Source organism: Colletes latitarsis, chromosome 11, assembly GCF_051014445.1.
Source record: "Colletes latitarsis isolate SP2378_abdomen chromosome 11, iyColLati1, whole genome shotgun sequence".
NCBI lineage: Eukaryota > Metazoa > Arthropoda > Insecta > Hymenoptera > Colletidae > Colletes > Colletes latitarsis.
Window position 1 is genome coordinate 10,042,252 of NC_135144.1, and position 26,968 is coordinate 10,069,219.

Below are 26,968 nucleotides of genomic sequence, written 5' to 3' on the forward strand. Positions count from 1 at the left end.
TGCCGTGGCTCTGACCTGAGTTTTCCGCTGGCACCGGCCGGCCACGGTTTTTTTTCTCCGTCTCGAGTTCCCTCCTGGCGAATCCTATCAGTCAGTCTGCCACGAAGATCGCGCGACAGCCCGACAAATTAGTTTAACAGTAAGTACAATGCACCGCGTAAACGGGTTCCGATTTTGTACAGTCTCCCACGGTGAGGATCGTCCACCCCTCGCCTACGCATTAACACCTGCATAAATTAAATACCGTTTTAGCAAAGACTCTGTTATTATACGGCACCGTAGGAAACAGATTGTATAAATGCTTCGAACGTTGCTGTGAAGAATTTAGTAAAAATCTAGAAAAACCTCTTCGTTGATTTTTAAACGAAGAACGTTATTTTGAACATGTTTTCCCTTGAAGAAATTAAACTAATCGATTTTAGTTTCCGAGATATAAGCAAAGTTCCTTTTCTACTGTTACATTGATTTGTGGCTATACATATTGATGATCTTTAATAGGCCCATTCAATATTTTAACGCTTTCGACCCTTTTTGTTGGAAGGTTGTCTCTTTACTCTTTAAATAACAGATATTTTAACTTCAAAATTATTTGAAATACTTTGGAACACGTGGTACATACTATATACATACTATATATGTACTTTTTGTTTAATATTGTTCATGATTCGATTCTATTTGTACAACTCTTGACGATAAAAATAACCAAAGATAATTAAACTATGTATTTTTACATACGCGCGCATAATTTTACAAATTTAACATTCGCGCCATTTTGTGTACACATGTTCTATGTAGTTGGTCTGATCAGCATGCTTTTTCAAATTAATAGTGTGCATGGTATGCATATACGTGTATTTTTGTATGTGTTTTTATAGTACACGTGACATGTGTAAAATTTTTGTAGTGTACTGTTGTACGCAAAACGTATACAGTGAGTCAAACAATCTTCGTCCACGTATTTCATTCTACGTATGCTCTATAAAATTCGTGTACGATGACTTTCTGACTGTGTGGAGTTGTTTGAACACATTATGTAACACCCAGGCTTTCGCTTGCCTCGCTACGTGCTTTTGGAATCATTATTTTGTTGAATAATGAATGACTCTCCAAGATTCTATTCCTGTGCACTGCAGTACTCGTCAACTATCACCACCGTGTCTCATAATTGAGTACAAATTCTTACACTACATCTATCGATTGGACTTTAAATAATGATACCGTGTTCCAGAAATTTTAACGCTCATCCACGTGTGGTTTTCCACAATCCATACTTTTTTGCTTATACGCAAGCTACTTTTCTTTAATTATTATTATCGTCAAGACCGTAAACATAATTAACTGTTAAAATAGCACACTTGCTACGTGGCTCCAATTTTTGTAAACGCGTAGTACACTCAATTTTTAAGAGAGCCGGTCTATATATTAGAAAAAGAAATATGTATTTGGAAATACTTCATTGTTAGGTTGCATCTTATTGTAACGCGAGTAGGAAACGTTTGACCATCTGTGTCATATCGAATGCTACGGTTTAACATATGTATTTCATATTTTATAAATGTAAGCGTACGAATACTCTTGTGTGTGAGTGGGGGTGGAACAGCAAAGGTGGTGGGCGATTTTCAGTGTGAGCCACGGTAGCTGCGCACAGGGGTTTCGTGTACCCTTCAATTCAGTGAAACGGAGTGTGAACGCAGTTGCAAGCAACCCAGCATATGAATCGCGCCGACGCTTCTTTACGCGTGCTTCGAACACGCATTCTTCGCGGTGCTGTGAAAATTTGTTTTTATCATTTTTTTGTTGATATTTGTCGTGTTTGTTCGTTTGTGCCGTGTCACGTTTGGTTGACGTAACGAAATCGTTGCTTAAGTATTGAGAGTTTCAACGACAGTTTAAATCGGTTACTCAAACAATTCACAAGAATATTCCAGTAACAATAAAATAGACAAATACATTTTAGAATATAGTTTAAAAAATGTCTTACTTTCTAAATGAAAAAAATTCAAGAAAATGTCAAGAAATTCGTAACAATTCCTTATTTGATATGCGTAGTTTTTGTTTTTATTAATACACTTTTTACATAACTTAAATACGTATATAAATAAACTATGAAGGTGAAACAAAGTATTTACTTAAATTTGTTTACAATAATTTAACGGATAACAGCATTCTTTTGTTAACATTAAACAAATTTCTTTGAAATATTTAAATATTACCGAAGTTATACGAGTCCAGTAAAAGTTGTTTAAAATATCGGAAGCTTTATTGAAACTAAATATTTGAAATAATTAGAATTTAAACATAATTTTTCTTACGTAATATTCTATATACATACAAATAGAAATAATACATCTCGCATGGATAATTAGAGTGAAAACAGTTAAAGATCAATCGAGTAATCGAAGAAAAAATATTTAAGTTTTGAAATACAACCTAAACTCGGACGAAGATGTTGAAAGGTAATACAGAATTAATATATTTGAAAATTAATTGGTACGTAATTAAACAAACGTTAGTAGCCTTCTCTATTACTGAAAATAACAAGAATTACTTTAACGTATTTCTATCTGAAACATTTAATTCACATGCATACGCAATCGAATGGAATGCTGAATTGAAATTTTGTGTTTCGCTTTTATACATTTCGCGTATCATCTGTCGAAACCACAGAGATCGAATTCTACGCTTACCTCTTCTATTTCACAAAACAATATCTTCTTTCGCCCGATCAGTTGTTTTTACTGTAGACCAATTTCTTCGAAGGAAACTTGAAAGATGTAGCGCATAACTGTCGTTCATAACATTACCGATCTGTCCGCTTTACAGCTTGGTTGAAGAATAAACGCGCGAAAAAAGTCTAAAATATGGAGAACATAAGTTATTTTAAGGTTCAGAGTAGAGGAAGCGGTGAAAAAGGATATTACGATTTTCAGTCTTATTTATCTTGTATAGTCCCTTCTAATCTTATTATCCTATTGTCAAACGAAATATGCTTTTAAAACGACCACAAGAAGGTTATTGTAAAACTTCTTTTCGCAAAGTTAAAATAAAAAGAGTGTCCTAATACTTATGACCGGTAGTGAACATGTATAAAGTTTGTTAGCAGACTATATAACGTGTTTCAATATTTCCAGAGTGATTTAAATGGTTCTAAACAAAGTGTTACAGTACCAGTTTGAAGACTACCTACCTTATTTGGGCGGTGCAGCTGGAGTCCTCGTAGTCACCGGCATTGCGGCTTACCGTGCATCCAGACCAAAACCGGAAAAACCGCTATGGCCGCTTGATGCTCAGTCCGTATTACTTCCGGTGAGTAGACACCCCTCGTGGCGTTAATTACGGCTTACCGCTTGAAGTGCTTGAACAGAAAATCGGCTGATGAATATGTTTTCGATAAATTACAAATTCGCGAATTTTGCGTCGTGGATACTTGCAGGAGAACGACGCGGACATTCAAACGTTTTTCTTGCAACGTTATTTGTAACGCTTTGTACTCGCACGCTTCTGCAACCGATCTTTTGAACAAAACATGGCACTTGGTTCGCTTGAACAGTACGAATTCGCGGCAAGTCTCGTTGGAGCGTCGATTACGATAGCATCGACAGGGTGTCCCACGTAACTGGAAACAACTATATCTCTAAAACGGGTAGAGATACCAAAACAAATGTAAAAATTATAATTTTATTCGTTTTGTATCCTTCTTTTAAATGGAACTCTATAATTTTTATTAGACTACTCGACGCGGATCTCTACGTTCTCACTTGCTTTCTCGTGCAAAACGATATCGAGGAGATTCAACTTACAATTAGGGGGTGTGAAAATAGAGGAATGAACCTTTGAAACGACCCACAGTGTTCGAAAACAGCGATTTAGAGGCGAAAAAATATATTTCACCTTAAAAATGTATAAATCCCTAAAAACAAGTTTACGAACGATTATTAACACTGTTAACATTAATTTTACTTAATAATTTTTATATCGTTTTATGTTAAACGAAAATTAAATTATTTATTTAAAGAAAATAACCAAATGTATTTATTATGAAAGTTTCACTGCTACGTAACATTTTGAATTATATAGTGTATGTAAATAATGAAAAAAACAATAGAAAATAGGGATAATAAGAATAAGATTCGCTAACTTTAAAGTAGTATTATTGAAAAAGATAATTTTCAGAGTAACCAAAGAAATGAATATAAACTCCAAGCCTGTGGTGGAATTTTGACCAATACGTATCAATCTGATAACTTCTATTCCAAAAACTTACGATAACTGCATACTAAAATTGGTTCTTTTCGATTACCTGTATTTAAAATTCTAATAAACTCTGATTAATTGTTTTTATCCTAAAATAAAGCGTGTACCTTTCTGTGTAAGATTCGTACAGTACAAAATGAAATCATTGTAATACACTGTCATTCAATTTTTATAAGTTGCTGTTAAAATAATGAGAAGCAAAGTGTATGCAGGGTGTTCGGCCACCCCTGGGAAAAATTTTAATAGAGAATTCTAGAGGTCAAAATAAGACGAAAATCAAGAATACCAATTTGTTGATGGAGGCTTTGTTAAAAAGTTATTAACAATTAAATTCAAAAATTTCAAATCATTCTGGAAAAATTATTTTCGATTGCGGGGGTCAATTACAATCATTTTTGGTCAAGAGACATATCCCCGAAATCCTACCCCCTTTCGAGAAAAAAATTCGTGTAGGTATGAAATTTTTCGACAAAATTAAAAAATTTCAAATCGTTCTAAAAAAATTATTTTTAGTTACGGGGGTCCATTACAATCGTTTTTGGTCAATAGACATACTCTCGAAATCCTAACCATTTTCGAGAAAAAAATTCCTCAACGAAAATATAATTTCTGGCCAGAAATGTCTGCCCGAATTTTCATGCGAATCTTTAAAACGTCATAACTTCTGAACGGATTGGACGATTTTAATGTTTAAAAAAGCAAAGTACGCGTATTTTGATGGAGAATATGTACAAATCGCAAAAATATTCGAAAAGTTGGTTCTTGACCCCGCAAAATGAGAAAAACCCCATAAAAATGGTCCAATTTTCAAACAGCCATAACTCCTACAATTGTGAATATATTTCAATGAAACTTTTTTCTGAAGTAGAGCTCATGGGTACCTACAGAAAAGTATTAGACAACTTTTCTATAGGGCGTCAAACAAAATTACTAAAAATGAAAAAGGAATTTTTAAGAAAAATCGACAGGGGGTAGATGCCTTTTTTCGACGAAAAAAAAAATTGTTAATTAATTCTGAAAAAATTATTTTCGGTTGCGGAGGTTAATTATAATCATTTTTAGTGAATAGACATACCCCCGAAATCCTACCCACTTCCTAGAAAAAAATTCGAGAAGGTGTGAAACTTTTCGACGGAAAAAAAAGAATTTCAAATCGTTTTGGAAAAAATTATTTTCGGTTGCGGGAGTCAATTACAATCATTTTCGGTGAATAGACATACCCCCGAAATCTTGTGCATTTTCGAGAAAAAAATTCAGTACGATCGGAACTTTAAACGTTAATAACTGTTTAACGAAACCTTTATCAACAAATTGGTATTCTTGATTTTCATCTTATTTTGACCTCTAGAATCTCCCATTAAAATTTTTCCCAGGGGTGGCCGAACACCCTGTATAGTGTGCATATTTGAAATTGTGTTAAGAAACGACATTCTGTCAAAGAAGGATAAATTGTATCCACTAAAAAAAGAAGAAATTACAGAAAGTCTAGTTTCTTTATGCCAACTTAATAGTCGTGGAGCCTTAATAAAATTTTGTCTTCTTATGTGAGAACTCCTTGTAATAATTCGATGTATCGTCGAACGAGACACATTTAATTCAAGTTCCAACTTAATTTCAGTAAGTATTTTACTGGAATTAATCAGTGTGTTAAGAATTAGAAGTTAAGAACTGGGAGAAAGCTACTTCTTTGGTCCACCTTTTTTTTTTGTCCATATTGATTGGGATTTTTTTTAAAATTTATCACAACATTGAGAGAACGATTAAATCTACGTGCAATATCACGTATTTTCATATTACTTTCGTGAAAAACTATAATTTTGCCTTTTTCTTGCTCACTCAAATAACTTTCACGTGACATTATTAACCAAATTAATATTATCACACTTCCAACACACTAGACAAAACGAAACTGACGAAATATCGACAGAAAACAACATTCGAATGCTTGGTTCTATAGTTATGAAACAGTAACGAATCAGTTTTCTGTAAATTAAAGGGTGAATTCTGAAAATTTAAGGGTGGTTTTATAATTATGACATGCAGTGTATCATTATTTCCTAGAAGGAGAAATATAAATTGTAAAAACAGATTTCTAAGTAGAATAGAAACGTCGAGTCTCACAGTCAAAATTAACCTCTTTAAACAATTTCTAGGGATAAATAATGTTTCAAACGAAGATCCTCAAGGATATACAAACTTAATGGCACCTAAAGTAAAATGATTAGAAATGGTAAAAAAATTGGACATTTTCTCGTCTAAATCGCCGTTTTCGAACACTGTGCAACCCCAGAAAGAATAATCCAAATATTAACGTTTTGGCCAAGCGTCCCAATACCTATGACCCGTATAAACGGATCTTTAGTCAAAAGCTAAAACAAGTATCGACACGATCAGAAAATCGATCTCAAAAGCGTCTGAATCCCAGTAAATCGTCAAATATTTGTCGAACAATCGAGTAATCTCGACGAATCGATTCTCGTAACGTCCATCGCGATAACATCGGTAGCAAACAGTAGGCGCGTATCGTCGATAAGTAACAGGATTATCTTCCCGTCAGCTTGTAAAACGACTGTCGTTGCCCGAGAAACAGGCTTAACGAATGCTTTCCCGTAGATCCCTCCCCGTCAAAGCCCCTATGTTGATCGATTTTTTTCGCGGCTGGCGATCATCCAACAAGTTTGGTGTCCGTCGAGGACGACGCTCGTTCCACCAGCTCGGACCACTATATTTAAATATAGTCGAAGATCGTCGTAGAGGATGGACGACGGGCTAGTCTTATGTGCGAGCTACTGATAGCAGCCGCTCCTCTCGGTGGAGCAGCAGCAGCAACGGCATCAGTAGTACTTCTGACAAGCAAACTGTTCCAAAGGCGAAGTCTCGCGACGAAGTGAAGCCAATCTTGCGGCCGCGCGGGCCCCTCTCTCGTTCGAAGTAGTGGTGCGTCGCGGAACAAAATCCTCTGGTGAAGAGATCAATCAGGCCCGTAGACGCTCGTACGGGGCTTCCTCTGTGCAGCGTTCGCGGACGATCCAAGATATGTCGTCGAGTTGTTTCGCCCCCGAGCCCATTCGACCACCGATCGATCTCACCGATCAATCCGACACAGTCAAGGTGGAGTGTTTCAGGTTCTCCGTTAACGCGTTATCACTCGAAACACTACTAACGATCGTTCCCTCGATGCTAGGTGTTCTTCGTCGATCGTGCCACTCGACGACCCTCTCCGTCGCGGAACAGTTTACCGTGATTTTCTCTATTACGCGTTAACACAGTCGAGCTGCATTCGAACCGGGCAAAACATTCTGATGAAATTTTCGGGTCGTACGCTCGGTTCGTTCGAAGGTGTGTGGGTGGCCAGACTTGTTGCACAAGCGACTTGGCATCGCCAGGAGATCGAAACGTCGTCTCGATGGGTGTACAGGGAAACCAGGAAGCGTTTCGTCCCGACTTGCTTTCTCCTCCGGAGACGGTCCCCCCGGTGGGACGAATAGTTCCGCTTTCTCCTATGCACCAATCCCGCTCCATGCACTGGCTAAACTTAGATTTGCACTTGGCATTCCGTTACGTAAGCCGAGAATACACCGGATTTTCACGTGTGCAAACGTTTTGCAGGGTACCGACCTAATCAGAGTGTCGAGGTTTTATAAGGACAGCAAGGAGGGAAAGTTCGTAAGCTACATACACGAGGACACGAGAACCCTGTATGACGGTTTCCGCAAAGGCGCCAAAGAGTCCAGTAAGTCCCGTACATAATCCCACACGCTAACGCTATAGAGAAACCCGTGTGTGTCGCATTCGCGTTTTAAATAAACGAGCAAAGATGGGCTGCACGCGGTCGCGTAATGGACCGTTTGGCAAGTGGCTGGCTGGTCACGTTCACATGACAAACACGTTTCGCGAACGCAGCCGACTAATAAGCTCGTCGATCGTTCGTTCCGCAACCCTCGATGGATTCTACGCGATTCTTGTCGATCCCGAGACCGGACAAAGTTGTTATTTAATTCGACGCGGTTTTTATTTTTAACTCGCGAGGAACCCACGCCTCGCACGCTTTGACACGGGACACCTGTCGTTCTCAGGGACGCGCAGTTTACCGTTGGGCTCTACGAATCTTAGCTTTTAAATCGTTCGAACCCTAGAACACTTTAAAGTCTCGAAAGTCTCGATAGAATCGAGACCGTCGAAAGTTTCGATAGCAGTTGTTCGATAGAATCGGTTTAAGGGGGCAGTGTCGTGTAAACGTTGCAAAATTCAATCATCTTTATTCAGTTTTGTTGAGTAAATGTTACAGTTTACTTAAGTATCCTCTGGGAATACAAAATTAATTTTTTAATCATTTTTATTTACTTTTCGTGTTGTTATCACACTCGCAATAAACATGTGCTTAAGGGGGCAGTCTCATGTGTACGTTGCGAAATTTAACCATATTTATTAACTTTTTTTAACTAAATGTTACATCTAACGCTATAATTTATTTTCACAATTTACTTAACTATCCTGTGGGAATACAAAATAAATTTTTCAATAATTTTTATTGACTTTTCGTATTGCTATCATACCTACTGGTGTAGATGATTGCAGCTCTCAAGGTTGACTAAATAAAAAACAAGATTTTCATTCGTTACGTTTCCTGTTATCGCCCGAACCAAAATAATTCATTTAAACATTGGCGAAATGACGAATGTTTAAATTAAAAATTGCAAAATTTTGTCATTTTTTCCGCAAGTTTTTAATAAAAGAATATGATAAAGTCATTGTAAAAATATAATTTTGGTTCAGGCAAGAGCTATTAGTATATGGAACAACGTGTAAAAATTTCAGAGCAATCGAACGTATTAGTTTTTGAGATTTTATCTACGCCAGTTAATAAAATTACATTTCGAGAGAAACCTATTTAAAGTCTACAAGATCATATTAATCAATCCCAACTCCATACAGAATTATTTCCAGAGTGTCGGCATCCAGATTGCACGAACGTTAGAATTTCGACTTTTAAAAACAGCAGATGTCTCTTGACCGAGGACTATGCAAAAAAAGTTTTACGATCCATAATACTTGACATTTATCTCTCAAAATTTAACAGTACATTTTAAATATACAGACGAAAATCAAGAATACCAATATGTTGATGGAGACTTTGTTAAAAAACTATTAACAATTAAATTCAAAAATTTCAAATCGTTCTGGAAAAATTATTTTCGGTTGCGGGGGTCAATTACGATCATTTTTAGTGAATAGACATACCGCTCAAATCCTATCCACTTTCGAGAAAAAAATTCGAGTAAGTGCTGAAAATTTTGGGTGAAAAAAAAGACTTTCGCATCGTCTTGGAAAAATTATTTTTAGTTGCAGAGGTCAATTGCAAGCATTTTTGGTCAACAGACATACCCCCGAAATCCTACTCAGTTTCGAGAAAAAAATTCCTTACCGAAAATATAATTTCTGGCCAGAAATGTCTGCCCGAATTTTCATGCGAATCTTTAAAACGTCATAACTTCTGAACGGATTGGACGATTTTAATGTTTAAAAAAGCAAACTACGCGTATTTTGATAGAGAATATGTATAAATCGCAAAAATGTTCGAAAAGTTGCTCCTTGACTCTGCAAAATGAGAAAAACCCCATAAAAATGGTCCAATTTTCAAACAGCCATAACTCCTACAATTGTGAATATATTTCAATGAAACTTTTACCTGAAGTAGAGCTCATGGGTACCTACAAAAAAGTATTACACAACTTTTCTGTAGAGCGTCAAACAAAAATACTAAAAATGAAAAAGGAATTTTGGAGAAAAATCGACAGGGGGTAGATGCCTAAATTTTTCGACGAAAAAAAAAATTATTAATTAATTCTGAAAAAATTATTTTCGCTTGCGGGAGGCAATTACAATCATTTTTGGTGAATATACATACCCCCGAAATCCTACCCATTTTCTAGAAAAAAATTCGAGAATGTATGCCATTTTTCGACGGAAAAAAAAGAATTTCAAATCGTTTTGGAAAAATTATTTTCGGTTGCAGGGGTCAATTACAATGATTTTTGATGAATAGACATACCCCCGAAATCTTGGGCATTTTCGAGAAAAAAATTCAGTACAAACGGAACTTTAAACGTTAATAACTTTTTAATGAAGCCTCCATCAAGAAATTAGTATTCTTGATTTTCGTGTTATTTTGGCCTCTAAAATCCCCCATTAAAATTTTTCCCAAGGGTGGCCGAACACCCTGTATATGCTTTCAAAAAATGAAATAAAGGAAAATTGATTTTTTTGAGGTCTCACATGACACTGCCCCCTTAAACATAGGAAAAGGTAGCGAGCGAAAGAGAAAGAGATTCGAATGTTAATGCAATCACGAATTAAAGCAATTTCGACGTCAAACTTGACCCTGCATCGAAGCCAATAATACGTAGCAGACTGAAGAAGACGGAAAATTAAATAAAATAGAAACGAAGTATGTGGGAAAATAATGTAACGTTGAAACTTTCAAAACTTATCAAGACTTTTAAGAGTTCTAAATTTCGAATGTAAATTTGAACCCATTCGAAGTGCTTCTTGATGTTGCATCGATCTTATGAAAAATCTCGTTTACCCTTTGTCGGATAATAACAATGAAACATTAACTAAAGAACGATGGAAAGCAATACTAGAACGTTATAATCTGTTTCCTTGGAAACTATGATGTTATGACAACGATGAAATCGCTCTTCGATGCTTGGCCACTACATTTCTTTACGCAATAAATAGCGAAGAGGAAAATTTATCCAATAGAAGTGGATCATTTTTCTAGAAAATGATTGTTAATAAGTTGTCGGAATAATTTATTCAAGAATATTGATATCGAGAAAGTTTTAATCAAGAGAGAATTATAAATCAATTTCGACGATATTTATAGATCTCTGTAGGGCGATCGATGATACTGACAAGAAGTGAAAACAAAAACAGCAACAATGGCAACAATATTACCAGAAAACTATGTAGTTGTACGTTGGAGTAAGTGTACAGTACAAACAGCTCTTAAAAAAATTAGTTTTAAATCGATTGAAAAGAAGAAACAAAACATTACATTGGCTTTTACAAAATAATATAGAAATTGAGCAGTCGATAATTAGAAACGTGTTATGTGAAACAAATAAAAATTAATAGATTTTTATCTGAAGGTTTTTAAATAGGAAAGGGAACACTTAATAGTATAAAAAAAAATTTGCAAACAATATTCTCTAATGAAAACAGCTTGTGGTACAACACGTACATATTTATTTCGTACGTGAATCTTTAACATCTTACGAATCGATATATTTAAATAGTTCCTTTCGCATCGAAGATTTATGTCCCGTTGAAAACAAGTGTTTCGCAATGATTTCGTGTTTCTTGGTTAACTGCATTATATTTCTATACCTAGATCTAAAAAAAGCGAACGAAGCAAAATAAGATGTCGGCCTTAACATACGCTTTAAATTAAAACGAACATTGCAAAATAAAAATCTTATTTATTAAATCTTTAATATGATCTGTAAAAGGGTTAACTCGGAGTGCAAAGGCTGTGAACGGAGAAACGTAAACTTAATAACAAAGAGTACAGATTGCTGTTTGAAATTTAGTAACTACTGTAATCAGTCGAAAGCGACATGAAATTTCACCTTTAATTGATAACCACGTACACACCTACCGAATCTAGTTCACGTTGCAAATCTGTAAAATTCGATCTGCACCTGTTTCGAATGAAGCGGTGAGCTTCGCTACGCGTGCCCGGAAAAGCATAAATTACCGTTCCAAACGAGTAATCGTGTCGTGTTCCTCGTTCGAAAGGCAATTGATCATCGTTCCGGAAGAAGATGTTATTCTCTACTACACTCTAAATCCGAATCGTTTAATCAGTACACCCGTTGCGATCGTAAATATCACCCGACTGACTTATCGAGCCACGTTGCACAGTGTTTTAAACCGCGATAAAGTCATAATTCCGATCATATTCTATCACATAAATTACGATGTTTTGATATCTCTAAATCTCCAAGGATTAGTAAACTTCACTATTATTTACTTATGCAAATTATTTGAGTACAATAATAGATACATCGAAGACTCTCCTCTATTGTAATAGGTGACGTTGACAATGAAATATCGTAACATTCAAAGATTTCGTAGAGGAACGTACGTACGAAAAAACAAACCGAAAGATAATATCTTTAAACTCAAGTATTAAAAACAGAAATAGAAGCTCTGTGATAGAACAACTTGTAAATAAATTAGAATAACGAACCACAACGCTCGTTGCAGATTGTACAATAAAATAACGATTGAAAAAGTAAAAAAAAAATTTGTTCTAACAGAATTCGAACCTACGACAATGAAGTTTGCACTTGCAGGCACACGCCTTATCAACCTTTGTTTTTGTAACGAACGTTTATTGTGCCAAAAAACAATTATAAATATAATAAACCTAAACGTACAAACGGCTATCCTATAACTAAAAGTACAAATTAGGCTAATGGCTCAACATAGAGTTCGCGTAATCTTAACATTAAATAATGTCCGGCGCACTAGATGCTACTTACAAGATAGTTTTAAGAATAGTTACTTACACTAGGGGCAAAATTTAATATTTTGTATAGAGAAATGGTACCGCAAAAGCTATACAAAGCATAATTAAATCAAGTTACATACAGAGAGGGAGGTTATTTAGGATTAATTAAAAGAAGATGAGATCATTTAAATTCGCTAATACTTGTTACTGTTGAGTCGGTGTTTACCTTTTTTGTCAATGCTAGAAAGTCTGTACGCCTTATCAACCACGCTACGCTGGCTACTGATGAACGTACATAGTTCTATTTTTATACATAAGTACCTACTAATAACTTTAATGTTAAATATCTAAAAAATTATAAGTCGTCTACGCCCAAAACCAGGTATACCATTCGATTCAATAGCGTCAGACCTCAAGACCTCTCCTTGTTAGTTTAGCTGCGTTTCGAGAAAAAGACGCGTTCAATGGTTTATTTAAAAAATAGTATTGCAACGTTTGTAGGTTGATTTGTAATCCTTTTTAAAACACTGTGCGTCGTTCTCCCTGGATGTCTCCACGCTCGAGTATCCTCTTTGTGTAAAAATTGCCGTGGTCACGCGTCTCGGCCATTATCCCGTGACAACCGCTAGCGAATGTTGGCAGATCGCGCATACGCTGACAATTAACATTCCTTGACTCGCGCGAAACCTGGCCTTCGTCCGCTCGCTTCCTCCTCGGATCGTCCCGAAATCATTGGCTCCTCTTCTTGACGCGCAGACAATGGCCCTTGTCTCGGCTGGCGAGATGGGCCCAACAAACCGTACCAGTGGATCCACTACAACGAGACTCTGCTCAGGGCGAAAAATTTCGGATCCGGTCTGGTGTCTTTGGGGTTGCAACCGGGCTCTCACACCCTCATAGGCCTCTACAGCCAAAATTGTCCCGAATGGATCCTCACCGAACAGGCGTGCTACACGTATTCCCTCGTCGTCGTGCCCCTCTACGACACGCTGGGTCCAGATGCTTGTGCTTTCATCATCAACCAGGCCGAGATCAGCCTGGTGGTCTGCGAAAACGATAAAAAATGCAATTTACTGCTTGACAAGGCACCAAGGTACGTAACATTTGATTTGTGGTATTTTATTGGGTGTGAGTGTCCAGATTTCCATGACTTCCGTACGCAGTGTTGTGTAAACTTGAAGCTCTCGAAGCTTTGAAGTTTGAACGTTAAATGCTGAGTCTTTGAAACTGACGTTGAGGCTTGTAGGTTGAAGCTTTAACACTTAGCTCTCATTGCACTTCTTCTTTCAACGTATCTTTGACAACTTCCTTTTTTTTTTATCAAATAACCAGCCTTTGAGAAAGATTAACTACTTGTAGCAGTAAAACATAATTATGTGACACGGTTACTTTACAGATCGTAAATTTTGTAACGGTGATGTAGATAAGTTTGATGAAAAGAATCTTAAACTGAAAGCAATATGTTGCATCGGATTTTAAGTGTGGACAGAAATCATAAATTTTTCGTCGCGATAAAACGAGAATGTAAAGAAAAATTTGATATTTTATCACATTTTCGAACGGACGATATCATAAATTACCTATTACACGCTATGTATAGTGGCAGCATGCCATGGACGAGGATATGTATACATTTCTACATGTCTTCGTCTGTACAATGTACGAACCTCACGTGGTATACGAGTCAAATTTAAATTTCCCGTGCAATGTCCTGAAACATTTGGCAGTTTAAAATAGTTCGACTTTTCATTACAATTGCAACTTAAACGATAGAAAACCTGTATATATGTTGACTACGCCATTTTCAATCCATCGTATCCAATCATTTATCTTTGTTTGCGAATACAATATTATTGCACTACATTTTTTCTTTAGTAATAAACTATTTGATAATCATTATCTTCTTACTTCGTTTATATATGGCTTTTTCACAAACCGACCTATCGTTTTAAATACCTTCTTTCAACACTGAACGTAGCAGCTTTCCAGTTTTCTTAAATAATTCGGTACTCCATTTTGAAGGGCTCGACATATTCGAAGTTGTTGATGTAATTTACGTCATTTTTAAATCTATAACTGGTCGCCACTGACGTAATTCTACGTCATTTTGTATTTATAGGGAGACAGATGACTTTATGATTCATATTTGTGATTACAGCTGCTATCTAACGATGAATCGATTGAAATATTTGAAATAGATTCACGTATATCATATTTATATACGTATAACAAGATACACTCATGCACGAAATTATTATACAATGAAATGTGCACGTTAAACAGAAGCGTATATTTATTCGCCAAAAATGATTATAAGTGACCCTCGAAATCGAAAATAATTTTTCCAGAATGATTTGAAACATTTCAATTTCGCTGAAAAATTTATCCACCTCCACGAATTTTTTTCTCAAAAGTGCGTAGGATTTCGGGGGTATGTGTATTCACCAAAAATGATTGTAATTAACCTCCGCAACCGAAAATAATTTTTTCAGAATTAATTAAAAATTTTTTTTTTCGTCGAAAAATTTCAGGACCTACCCCCTGTCGATTTTTCTTAAAAATTCGTTTTTCATTTTTAATAAATTTGTTTGACACTCTACAGAAAAGTTGTCTAACACTTTTTTGTAGGTACCCATGAGCTCTAGTTCAGAAAAAAGTTTCATTAAAATATATTCACTATTATAGGAGTTATGGCTGTTTGAAAATTGGACCATTTTTATGGAGTTTTTCTTATTTTGCGGGGTCAAGGACCAACTTTTCGAATATTTTTGCGATTTGTACATATTCTACACCAAAATACGCGTTGTTTGCTTTTTTAAACATTAAAATCGTCCAATCCGTTCAGAAGTTATAGAGTTTTAAAGATACGCATGAAATTTCGGGGAACGATTTCTGACCTGAAATTAGATTTTCGTTAAGGAATTTTTTTCTCGAAAATGCGTAGGATTTCGGGGGTATGTCTATTCACCAAAAATGATTGTAATTGACCCCCGCAACCGAAAATAATTTTTCCAAAACGATTTGAAATTTTTTTTTCCCGTCGAAAAATTTCACACTTTCTCGAATTTTTTTCTAGAAAGTGGGTAAGATTTCGGGGGTATGTGTAATGATAAAAAATGATTGTAATTGACCTCCGCAACCGAAAATAATTTTTTCAGAATGATCTGAAATTTTTTAATTTCACTGAAAAATTTCTGCTGCTTTGTTGATTTTTCTTAAAACTTCATTCTTGATTTTTAATATACTTATTTGGCGCTCTACGGAAATGTTATTCAATACTTTTTTGTAGATATTCATAAGCTCTACTTCGTAAACAAATTTCAATGAAATACATTCACTATTGTAGGAGTTATAGTCGTTTGAAAATTGAGGTCTACTCGTATATCTCGTCTGTGGTAGAATAACGTTCCCGTTGGCAGAAGTTCTGTTGCTTAATTATAGAAGATGCAACAAATTTATAAATGAAATTCTTTTAATATACAATTTTACTTGAGGTTGGAAACACACCTGGAACTTGAACAGTTCTTTGAAGGACAAATCTCAACAAACTGTGACAAAATCAATATTTCTTTTAACACCACGTCGGAACTAATTATTCGATCGAAAATTCCGTAAATGCAACTAAAGAGAATAGCATTAGAAATCACCACACAAAATTTTAAGTAAATCGGATAAAAATTGACTGAATTATTGAGCCGCCCAATTTGAAAAATGTAGCTTTGAGAAAAACGCGTTTAAAGTTTTGTGCGAAATTATCTAGGAAATAAAGTTGAAGTTTCTAAACTTTCTAAAGGGCATCCACTTCAGGACCCTAAAACGTATTCTCTGTAGAAAGATCATCGTCATCTCCTTCATTTATATCTCATTTTTCCTTCAACCGAACGTCATGCGTCGCTGTTTTGTGTTTTCGCTAAGCAATGGAAAGGCGAAGGGTTTCCTGTTTGCGTCGATATGCATCTGCCTGTGGTCCAATTTTAATATCGAAGACCTTAATTATTTGTAATAATCCTGAATAGCCATCATTAAATTGAATTATGGCTAAATAAGTTATCAGTTGGAGCACTTTAGTCGTGTATCGGTGCATTTCATTCACACCACTTATCACTTTAGACTAAATACTCTTGATTCGCATAGTTATTTTGATCAAAACACTTCCCATTTATATGAAACCTTTACCACAGCAGAAATAATAAGAGTTTCTTATTTTTAAGAGTATTTTACTTTAATATTTTGAGAGGTCATTCTTAAACCCTCATGCATTGAAAAGGGATACAAAAAGTTTCGATTTTTTCAATCAGTCATAGTGATTTTCCCTCTTATCCCCTTGCACTACCCTAAAATTCGGAAGAAACCGTGCCTAACCCATACGCTGGATTGATCAAAACGAGCCCTAATATCGGAACTTGAAACACGATATGTCGATCGACGGAATATCGATATTTACGAGTTCCACTTGTGATATTCATGTAATGTCGATTACGAGTAACAGACTCGTGAAAATAGTGCAAGGGGTTAACGAGTCGTTACTGTACGAAATGCGTTGTTCCAATGTGGATAACTGACCTACCACGTTCCTCCCTAGATGCCTGAGGAAACTGGTGGTGGTGAAGGAAACGCGACAAGCGACGAATCAGAGGGCAAAGAACCGTGGCGTCGAAGTGTTGAGGTTCGAGGACGTCGAGCGTCTCGGCGCACAAAAGAACCATCCGGAAGTGCCACCGAAGGTGACCGACCTGTGCACGATATGCTACACATCCGGGACCACTGGCAACCCGAAGGGCGTGATGTTGACGCATCAAAACGTGATGGCAGGTGTCTGCGCGGTTCTGTTGCAGCTGGGCGAGCACAAGCCCTCGTACAAGGACACGATGATCAGCTTCTTGCCTCTGGCACATATGTTGGAACGCTGTTGCGAGAACGGCATGTACATGGTGGGCGGGTCCGTGGGCTTTTACAGCGGTGACATCAAAACTTTGCCCGAGGATATGAAAGCCTTGAGGCCTACCGTCATGCCAGCGGTCCCGCGACTCTTGAATCGAATGTACGACAAGGTGAGTGCAGCTTACGAAATCCGACAGTTTCCCAATCGCCCTCTGCCACCCGAGCAGATTCCAAACTTTGCAACCACCTGGTGTGCAACTACTATTCACTGTTTACAGCTCGAGATCGATCGCTCCGATCGTGTTTAAACCTGATTGATTATCGTTGAGTATTTCTGAACAGAAACGAATAACGTGAAATATATTTTGTTTCGTTCCTGTATTCGCGAACGCCGAATTTGAGAATTATTTCGTTAGTTGAAAATGAAACGTAAATGGCGTAGAAATATCACGAATGATGCAAAGAGTCGTTGAGCATTGAAACGGAAATGTCAGTAGTTTGGAGTAAGTAATTATCCGTGAATTATACATACATAATTATAATTAAAAACAGATTTTACTCTTAGTCTTTGAATATTTTCGAGCGAGAACATTTCGGAATAAATTTCCCGGATATGTTTAGAAAATATTCTATTTACCATTTCGAATACAGTGGCCCGCGCTCAAGTGATATTCTTAGCAATCGAAGTTACAGGAGATTCTGAAGGTGTGAAGATATTTTCGAATGCTCATCAATGTGCAAGGCCGTTACTACCGAGTGATCTATAGAAAATTAGGATTCCACGGCGGTCTTGGAATTTGGACGTGTATCGTAATTTCGCGTCGAAGGAATCGACGGTGTAGGTAGATATTTTTACGCCCCGACTATGCATCAAAGTGCAAGGACGCGTACACTCGTTTGTGCAAGGCGATTTATTGAGAACCGAAATTGCTCGAACGTCGTGCAACGCCTAACAAATTTCGCATCTGCCGTTTGTCAAAGCTAATTTGACGAGCTTTCGACCGTGTCGGACAGTTGAACTTGATGGACAGTTGCATTAGCGAAATTATCTAAACGTGTAAACACAGAGCTCGCTCGTCGAAACTTCCGCGACCGCACGAGACTGTTTTATAGTTTGAGATTTCGTTGCACCTGCAATCGCAATAATAACCGTCCTTGTAACGTCTGTTTCGAAATTCGGCAAAGTTAATTAAAGAGACGCAAATTGCCCATGGCAAAGAAATGGTAACAAGAGGTAAAAGTATCAAAAGATAAGTCTGAAGAAAATGAGTCCTCGAAGCTTAACGAAGCTAACGCAATTTCATCGGTAATGTTGTTTCCCGGAAAATAAAATTTCGAGAATATTTAATCGAAGTCTCCAGTATTGAATTCATTGCACTATACAGGAAACACACTCGCAAATAGAAATAGAGAATGCAACACGACAAAACAGGTGGAGGCGAAACCGTGTCTACCGTAACCGTGAAACCACGAATGAATGGAATTTATATACCATGTGTGTGTGTGTGTGTGTATACAGTAATTTTACGCGTCAAATTTATCGCGTGACACACATTAGCATGTTTCCGTTGATTTTCTCTGTCTTCGCGTCATCCCTTGATTTAAGATTTAACGATCAGTGTCCAATGCGAAGAACAAATTGGCTGATATTTAACAATGAGAGATAAAAACCATTAAACTGTATTCTCACGAAGTATACATGAAACTTATTCGATCAAAGCACATAAAAGGAAAATGTGTAAATACGAAGAAATATAATTAAAAAATAATTTACAATAATTCATGTACCTTACTGAAACGTCGATTAAGTAGAAGATTTGACCGTCTAGAATCGATCGAACTATCTTACACTAAATCCCACGGTATACAAAATAATTGGGCATTCCGTTTAACTGCGCGCGACGCGCATAATTCTCAACTCGCTGAAATTAGATAATAAATATCCCGCGGGACATTCGTTTCGCGAGATGCGAGGCTTCGAACGACGCGTAAATACATCGAATAGAAATAGATTTCAAACAAACTGCGAAAGATCGTGCGGAATCGAGATCTTCTCGTGACTAACGAGCGCGCCAGAAGGTATAAGCTCCAAAGACTGAAGGGAATTTCTCAAATTTCAAAACTGCCGATGCTGACATGGATCACTGATAGTTATTTTGGCGACCGTCAACTCCAGATGTGCTCGCGATCGGAGTGCTCTTACCTCGAGGCTGCAAATCGCTCAACCGATGAATCGATCGTTCAAACGGACCGACAGTTAGCCACCGGTTGCCAACGTTCCCCGCGAAAACGCAGCTTTTAAGCAGGGTCGGCTCGATTAGCCGCGTTAAATATAGAATCCATAGTGAACGTTACCAATCGGCGTTTCGCAGGTCCAATCCGAACTTCAGAGCTCGTGCCTGAAGAAGCTGGTGTTCAGCATGGGAATGCGGGCGAAGGAAGCGGAAATCAAGAAAGGTATCATCAGGAACAACAGCGTATGGGACAAGTTAGCCTTTGGGAAGATCAAGGAATCGACCGGTGGAAGATTGAGACTGATGGTGGTAGGTTCTGCTCCGCTTGCTGGAAACGTGCTTACATTTGCCAGGTGTGCTCTTGGATGTCTGATCGTCGAAGGCTACGGTCAAACAGAATGTTGCGCGCCAGTTACTCTTACGATTCAGGTTGGTATTTAACGAAACAACACGCAGTAAGGAGTATAACCGAACCAATGATCACGAGTTTAAGTCGTTACTTATTGTTAAAAATACTGAAGAATACGAAAAAAATATATGGAGTGTTCGGTCCCCCTGGGAAAAATTTTAATGGGAGATTCTAGAGGCCAAAATAAGACGAAAATCAAGAATAACAATTTGTTGATTGAGACTTCGTTAAAGAGTTATTAACGTTTAAAGTTCCTCTTATAGAACGCCAATCTGCGAACAGCTGCTAGTGATTTTCACTCAGAAAACTGTAAAGCTGTTGATACGTCAGTAAGCAAAGTTTCTCATGACGAGTGAGAACCACTACTACAGGCGGAATTTTAAACGTTAATAACTTTTTAACGAAGCCTCGATCAATTAATTGGTATTCTTGATTTCATCTTTATTTTGGCCCCTAATATCTCCCATTAACATTTTATACGCCGGATAATTGGACTATATCTACATATGAAGTGATAAAAACGAGGAAATAATCACAAATCTCTGGCCACACATTATATTTGCGATGAAGAATTTTTTTCTCGAAAGTGCATAGGATTTCGGGGGTATGTGTATTCACCAAAATTGACTATAATTGTCCTCCATAAACAAAAATAATTTTTTCAGAACGATTTGAAACTTTTTAATTTCACCGAAAAATTTAGGCACCCCCTGTCGATTTTTCTTAAAACTTCGTTTTTGATTTTTAGTAATTTTGTTTGACGCCCTACAGAAAAGTTGTCTAATACTTTTTTGTAGGTACCCATAAGCTCTACTTCAGAAAAAAGTTTCATTGAGATATATTCATAATTATAGGAGTTATGGTTGTTTGAAAATTGGACCATTCTTATGGGGTTTTTCTTATTTTGCGGGGCCAAGGACCAACTTTTCGAATATTTTTGCAATTTCTACATATTCTACACCAAAATACGTGTTATTTGCTTTTTTAAACATTAAAATCGTCCAATCCGTTCAGGAGTTATGATGTTTTAAAGATTTGCATAAAATTTCGGGGAAAGATTTCTGGCCTGAAATTAGATTTTCGTTAAGGAATTTTTTTCTCGAAAATGCGTATGATTTCGGGGGTATGTCTATTCACCAAAAATGATTGTAATTGACCCCCGCAACCGAAAATAATTTTTCCAGAGTGATTTGAAATATTTTAATTTCGCCGAAAAAATCTACTTATTGGAATTTTTTTCTCGATAGTGCGTAGGATTTCAGTGGTATATCTATTCACCAAAAATGATTGTAATTGACCCCCGCATCCAAAAATAATTTTTCCAGAGTGATTTGAAATATTTTAGTTTCGCCGAAACATTTGTCCACCTTCTATTATAGTTATTCGGATAACCGGTACGAGTTTTCTTAATTTCCCGATAAACCTTTCGTGGAATATAAGGCGTTACATAGGTCAACATTTGTACGTTTTGTATTTTTGGACACGGTGTTTTTACAAATATCGACGAATACAAAACACTGGAGGGGGAGAGACATTTGAAAGACTACGTGGAAAAACTCTACTTACTAACATATCGACAGCCTTAGATTGACGTTCTACATGTGGAACTTTAAACGTTAATAACTTTTTAACGAAGCCTCGATCAACAAGTTACTGTTCTTGATTTTCGTCTTATTTTGGCCTCTAGAATCTCCCATTAAAATTTTCCCCAAAAGTGACCGAACACCCGGTACAGGATTTTCCAATAGGAGCGATAGAATATTGAATCGATAAATTTGGGTTCTCAGCGACAGTAATTTTCCTTATAATAGCAATATTCTCTTCACTTCTTACGTTACATTGATGCTTCCAAGTTTGATCAACAACCGAATCGACGAATTGTGAGCTCCGCAGGTCGACTCTATTGACTGTAAATCGAACGATGCATTTTATTTGATAATAAATTTTAATCTGTATCTCTCTATGACGGCTATGACAATTGAAAGTCATATATCTTCTATATGAAGCGATTAGGAATCTATGTTGACATAAGTTTTTCTCCTTGTTTTGGGGTTCTCTGCTAGCTTCCAATATCTCCGCATTAATACCGGAAACAACCGGTAGTACATCTATTGTTTAACTCTGTGTTCTGTGCGGGCAATGTTACATTGAACGGAATGCAAACACAGGAATACGCGCAACGTATGTTAACAGGCATTTCAGCTTGAGGCAAATAGATACATACACATATCTTACGTCTCGACGAAGCAGGCGGTCAATAAACGCTCCGCAAATAAATCGCTCGTGCACCCACTGAGCCGAAGTTACGAGATATATGTAGTCTTTGATGAGTTAGAAAAACAGTCAGGCAGAATTGAAAAATAAATCACTTCAAGGCATCAACAAGTTTAAGTATCTGTCTGTTCCTACAAGTATTCTTGCGGTTCTAGTAATTGTAAGCTATGCAAACAAACATTAACAACGATCGCACAAAGCTTGCGCAAAATCATATCTTACAATTTTCAACGTCGGAAAATTTATAACACCGCAAATTTAAATTTAAAATTAAGATTCTTTTAGTGGTAGTAATACTTTCCTTTTGTTGTATTTAACAATCGGGAAAGAAATAATACACGATCGCAAATTGTTTCGGTAAGAACATTCGACGTGATTTCAATAGAGGATTGTACGCTCGTATTTTAATTGCATTTAAAGGCATCGATGTACCTAAACGACGCAAGGTGATTATTTATAGGCGAGCATAGATATTTATGCTGACTAATCAAATAAAAGAATTTTGCAACCACGCGCCAAAGCACGTGGCAAGTCACGTCAATTGTACAATCAGATGTACAAATATAAGCAAGCACGTATGCAACTAGTGTAAAATATTGCATCGCTCAGGCATAATTGTCAATTGTTGAATTTATTTATTTGACTTTCACATTGTTGGTCTTCTGGTATTTTTAGAAACAAGATATATTATAGTTGGTTTAATTTTCGATCAGGAAATACGAAATATTGTAGTTAAGAAACACAGGAAACCGTTAAATTTTGTTTCTTTACTTCTTCATATATTGATATTGGATGATCGAAACATTAAATGATCTATCTTTCCGATATTATCACAGGGTGATCATGTACCAGAACACGTGGGACCACCGGTAGCTTGTTGCTGCATTAAATTAGTAGACGTCCCGGAAATGGAATATTACGCCAAGAAGAGCAAAGGTGAAGTGTGCGTAAAGGGCACTAACGTGTTCGTTGGATATTTTAAGGATCCCGAAAAAACTGCTGAAGTTATTGATGAATTTGGGTGGCATCATACAGGGGACATCGGCATGTGGTTGCCTGTAAGACAAGAAATATTATTAAACAAAATTCCATGACGAATTTATCATTTTTAGTAGAACCGGTTGTTAGGGCGTCATATTATTTTAATTTTAATTTTCTACTCCCTTTTTTCTAGATATCTTTATAATACAAAAATTATTTACCGTTTTCCGTACACTTTCTACTGGATTCAAATATTTAACTTGAATCAATTTTAAAAAGGATACTGTAATATTAATCACTTACAGTAATTTACTTTTTGCAGAATGGAACACTCAAAATAATTGATCGAAAAAAACACATCTTTAAGTTGTCACAAGGAGAATACATAGTTCCAGAGAAGATCGAAAATATATATTTACGTAGTCAATATGTACATCAAGTATTCGTCCATGGAGAGTCTCTAAAGTCTTGCATTGTAGGAATAGTAATACCAGATGTAGATGTTGTAAAATGTTGGGCAGTAGAGAATGGTATACCTGGTACATTAAGCGTGTTATGCAACAATCCACAAGTCAAACAGTTGATTCTGGATGATATGCTTTCATGGGGGAAAGAAGCTGGCCTCAAATCCTTTGAACAGGTAAACAAAACAAAATTATACTTGAAAAGTTCAATAATTAGCGAGTTTTTGATAACTCTATTTAGATAGTAAATTTTCCTTCGTAAATATAAAAAGAATATTTTCTAATTAAACTTAATTATAACACCTTTAGATTCTATTGAGTAAAATAATTATTTAAAAATAAAACTAGAAAATAGAAATTTGATAAAAAAGTGTCAAAATAAATTGTTTTTATTGTTATTTAAAAAAAAATTACAATGATTTTATTTCTGTTAATATTAGGTAAAAGATATTTATTTACACCCGGATCCATTCTCTGTGCAAAATGGCCTTCTCACACCAACATTGAAAACAAAACGGCCTCAATTGAAAGAATACTTCAAACCACAAATTGAAGATCTTTACCGACATTTGGACTGACCAGACTGAACATTCACTATGAATTGTTTTCATTAGCATTGGGAGCAGCAAAGACAGGAAGGATCGAAATGCCTTTATGTCGCATTCACAGAAATCACTTCCGTCATCGAATATATTCGTTATTCCGCGATACTTTATTATATCATTTTCACAATTACATAGCGACGCAAAAAAGAAAAGCACCGTTTAGGCTACTAAGGTAATTGACAATATTATAAGTAATAAAATGAGTTATTATTAGGCGCGTCTGATTTTCTCTTAAGTATAATCATCCTTTGATACTTTTCACATGTAGTTACAATTTTCTCTGTCCCCCAATCCTTGTATTTTGATACAGATTATTACCTAACTATAAATGTATATTTTTATTAATAACGATAAATAATTAAATTCCGAATTTAGTACGCAGTAGTATATTGGAACGTATACATTATCCATTTTCATGAAAGGCAATCGAACACGTACGCGATACGTAAAACAAACTCGATATTTGTTGATTTGCAAAAGTTTACATCATATATAAATCGCGACATGGACAACTCGATGGTAGTGAAGATGATTTTATATAATGTTAGATGTTCTAACATATGCTGCTTAGAAGCAGCATTTGCTGACATAATAGGCAAGTTATATTTTTTATATTACTAATAATACATTGTAACTACTTTTTTCCTATTTTAACGGCGATATTTAAAATTTAAACTTTTCTTGATACGTATACGAGATCAACATCGAATCAATACAAAATTAATATGAAAAATTTAGGAACGCAAACTGTTTAAATTATAATAATATAAAAATAATCCAAATAAATGAAATGAAGATCAGTAAAAAGATATGCTACGACGTCCTTTCAATTTATAATTTAATAATCACCTAACAGACATTTAATAAATTGATAACATCTGAAACTCACTGATAATAAATATGGCTTTCAAGCTGTATCCCAACCCAAAAAATCATTCTAGTAGCTTCTTTAGCTTTTAGATTTAAAGCTATAGTACACAACCACACAAGCAACAATTATAAGCGTTAATGCTACTCCTGCTAAAATAAATCTTTGCTGAAGGTTTCTTAATATCATTCCTGACAGCAACCGAGACCCACGTCCCAGCTCTGCATCTGTCTCTCGTAACTAAAACAATAAAGTATGCTTATTATTATAAATTATAATATTTAACAATAAAAATAATAAAGAATAAATTTATATTCTTCTTCAAACAGAAATATGTGATTTATTAAAATTAAACATGTCACTATGTTAAAAGTAATAGCTTACCCTTCCTCTTCCTCTTTGGATTGTCTCTCTTTGCTCGTGCAATTCTTTTAATACCTGAGAACCAATTTCTTCTGTTTCTAATACCATTCGATATCCATTTTGTAAGGTTCTACCAGTGCGATCTATTCGGTCAGAAGTATCCAATAATCTTTTCTTTTGATCCTCTGTGATGTTATTTTCCCAAGAATCTTCTCTGCTTATTTCAATGCTCTCATCTTTTGGCTTCTTAGCTAACTGGAATTCTTGTGTTAATCGTTTCAGTTCTGCTCTGTGACTTTCTACACGACCACGTAATCGATCGCGGGCTGTACCGGTCACCCCACGAACCTCCAGTTCCATTTGTTCAAGCTACAGATTCGATATATAAAATTAAATATCGAACAATACCAAAGATATTATGTTATTAACCAAACTCAATGTAAAACAGCACAAATGATTTCTGACTCTTATATTCATGGTTTCAAATAATTTCAAAAGTTCGCGAGGGATCATTTCTAACCCCAATAGGAACTCCTCACAGTTTCCATCGATTCGGAAGATGTATTTATAAAAATTGCATTCAACTAAAAGAGAAAAGTAATATTTCATTTTTACCAGTTCCTGAGCCTCTTCAATCTGCCTGTCCACATCTTGAACGAACGCTCTTTTCTCATCTGTAAATTACGTCATGTGTATTGATTATTGTTGTTTAATAATGCCAGAAGCCAGACAACCGACATTAAAAGTAACAATCGGTGTCTTGCGACAAAACCGTTTCTACAATTCCGTTTTTGTCGTACTTACTGCCACTTTGTGTTCTTATTCTACCGATTTTTGCAGTAACGTCAGCTGTCAAAACGGCATATTGTTGCTCATAGTTGTCAATGAGCGACGCCATCTTGAATGTATTTCCATTAACGACAAGCAAATGGAGAGTAAACTAACATTTGCATTGAATCCGTATAGTGATTTGTAATAGCTGTGTTCTGAAATCAACTGAGAAAAATGGTTACCGACTTGCATCCTCTAACCACATGATTACATAGTCACTATATATTCTTTCTATATATTCTATATATTCTTTCACTGGAGAATTGTGAATATTAGACAATAA

General features: G+C 36.0%; 2 protein-coding genes across 6 annotated transcripts; one reads left to right on the plus strand and one right to left on the minus strand.

Moving 5' to 3' along the window:
• On the plus strand, positions 1–25,823 carry LOC143348642 (long-chain-fatty-acid--CoA ligase 1). Of its 5 annotated transcripts, XR_013080808.1 has the most exons (10): positions 2,347–2,456; positions 3,158–3,306; positions 7,864–7,987; positions 13,532–13,868; positions 17,358–17,826; positions 20,029–20,319; positions 23,410–23,631; positions 23,877–24,194; positions 24,459–24,795; positions 24,999–25,823. XR_013080808.1 is itself a non-coding variant. In XM_076779171.1 (9 exons), coding segments are annotated over exons 1-9 (2,049 nt in total). In that variant the 5' UTR covers positions 1–138; the 3' UTR covers positions 24,597–24,840. The 5 variants fall into 5 exon arrangements, 4 of the variants coding, with proteins under 4 accessions (XP_076635286.1, XP_076635285.1, XP_076635288.1 ...); XM_076779171.1 differs by lacking the exons at positions 2,347–2,456; positions 24,999–25,823 and adding an exon at positions 1–139 and having other exon boundaries at positions 24,459–24,840; XM_076779170.1 differs by lacking the exon at positions 24,999–25,823 and having other exon boundaries at positions 24,459–24,840.
• On the minus strand, positions 25,573–26,788 carry Vti1a (Vesicle transport through interaction with t-SNAREs 1a). The gene is made up of 4 exons (XM_076779203.1): positions 26,659–26,788; positions 26,470–26,528; positions 25,876–26,223; positions 25,573–25,731 (listed from the first exon to the last, which is right to left on the minus strand). The coding sequence occupies exons 1-4, from the start codon at positions 26,750–26,752 to the stop codon at positions 25,573–25,575; spliced, it is 660 nt and encodes a 219-aa protein (XP_076635318.1). The 5' UTR covers positions 26,753–26,788.
• Between the last annotated feature and the right edge of the window lie 180 nt (positions 26,789–26,968).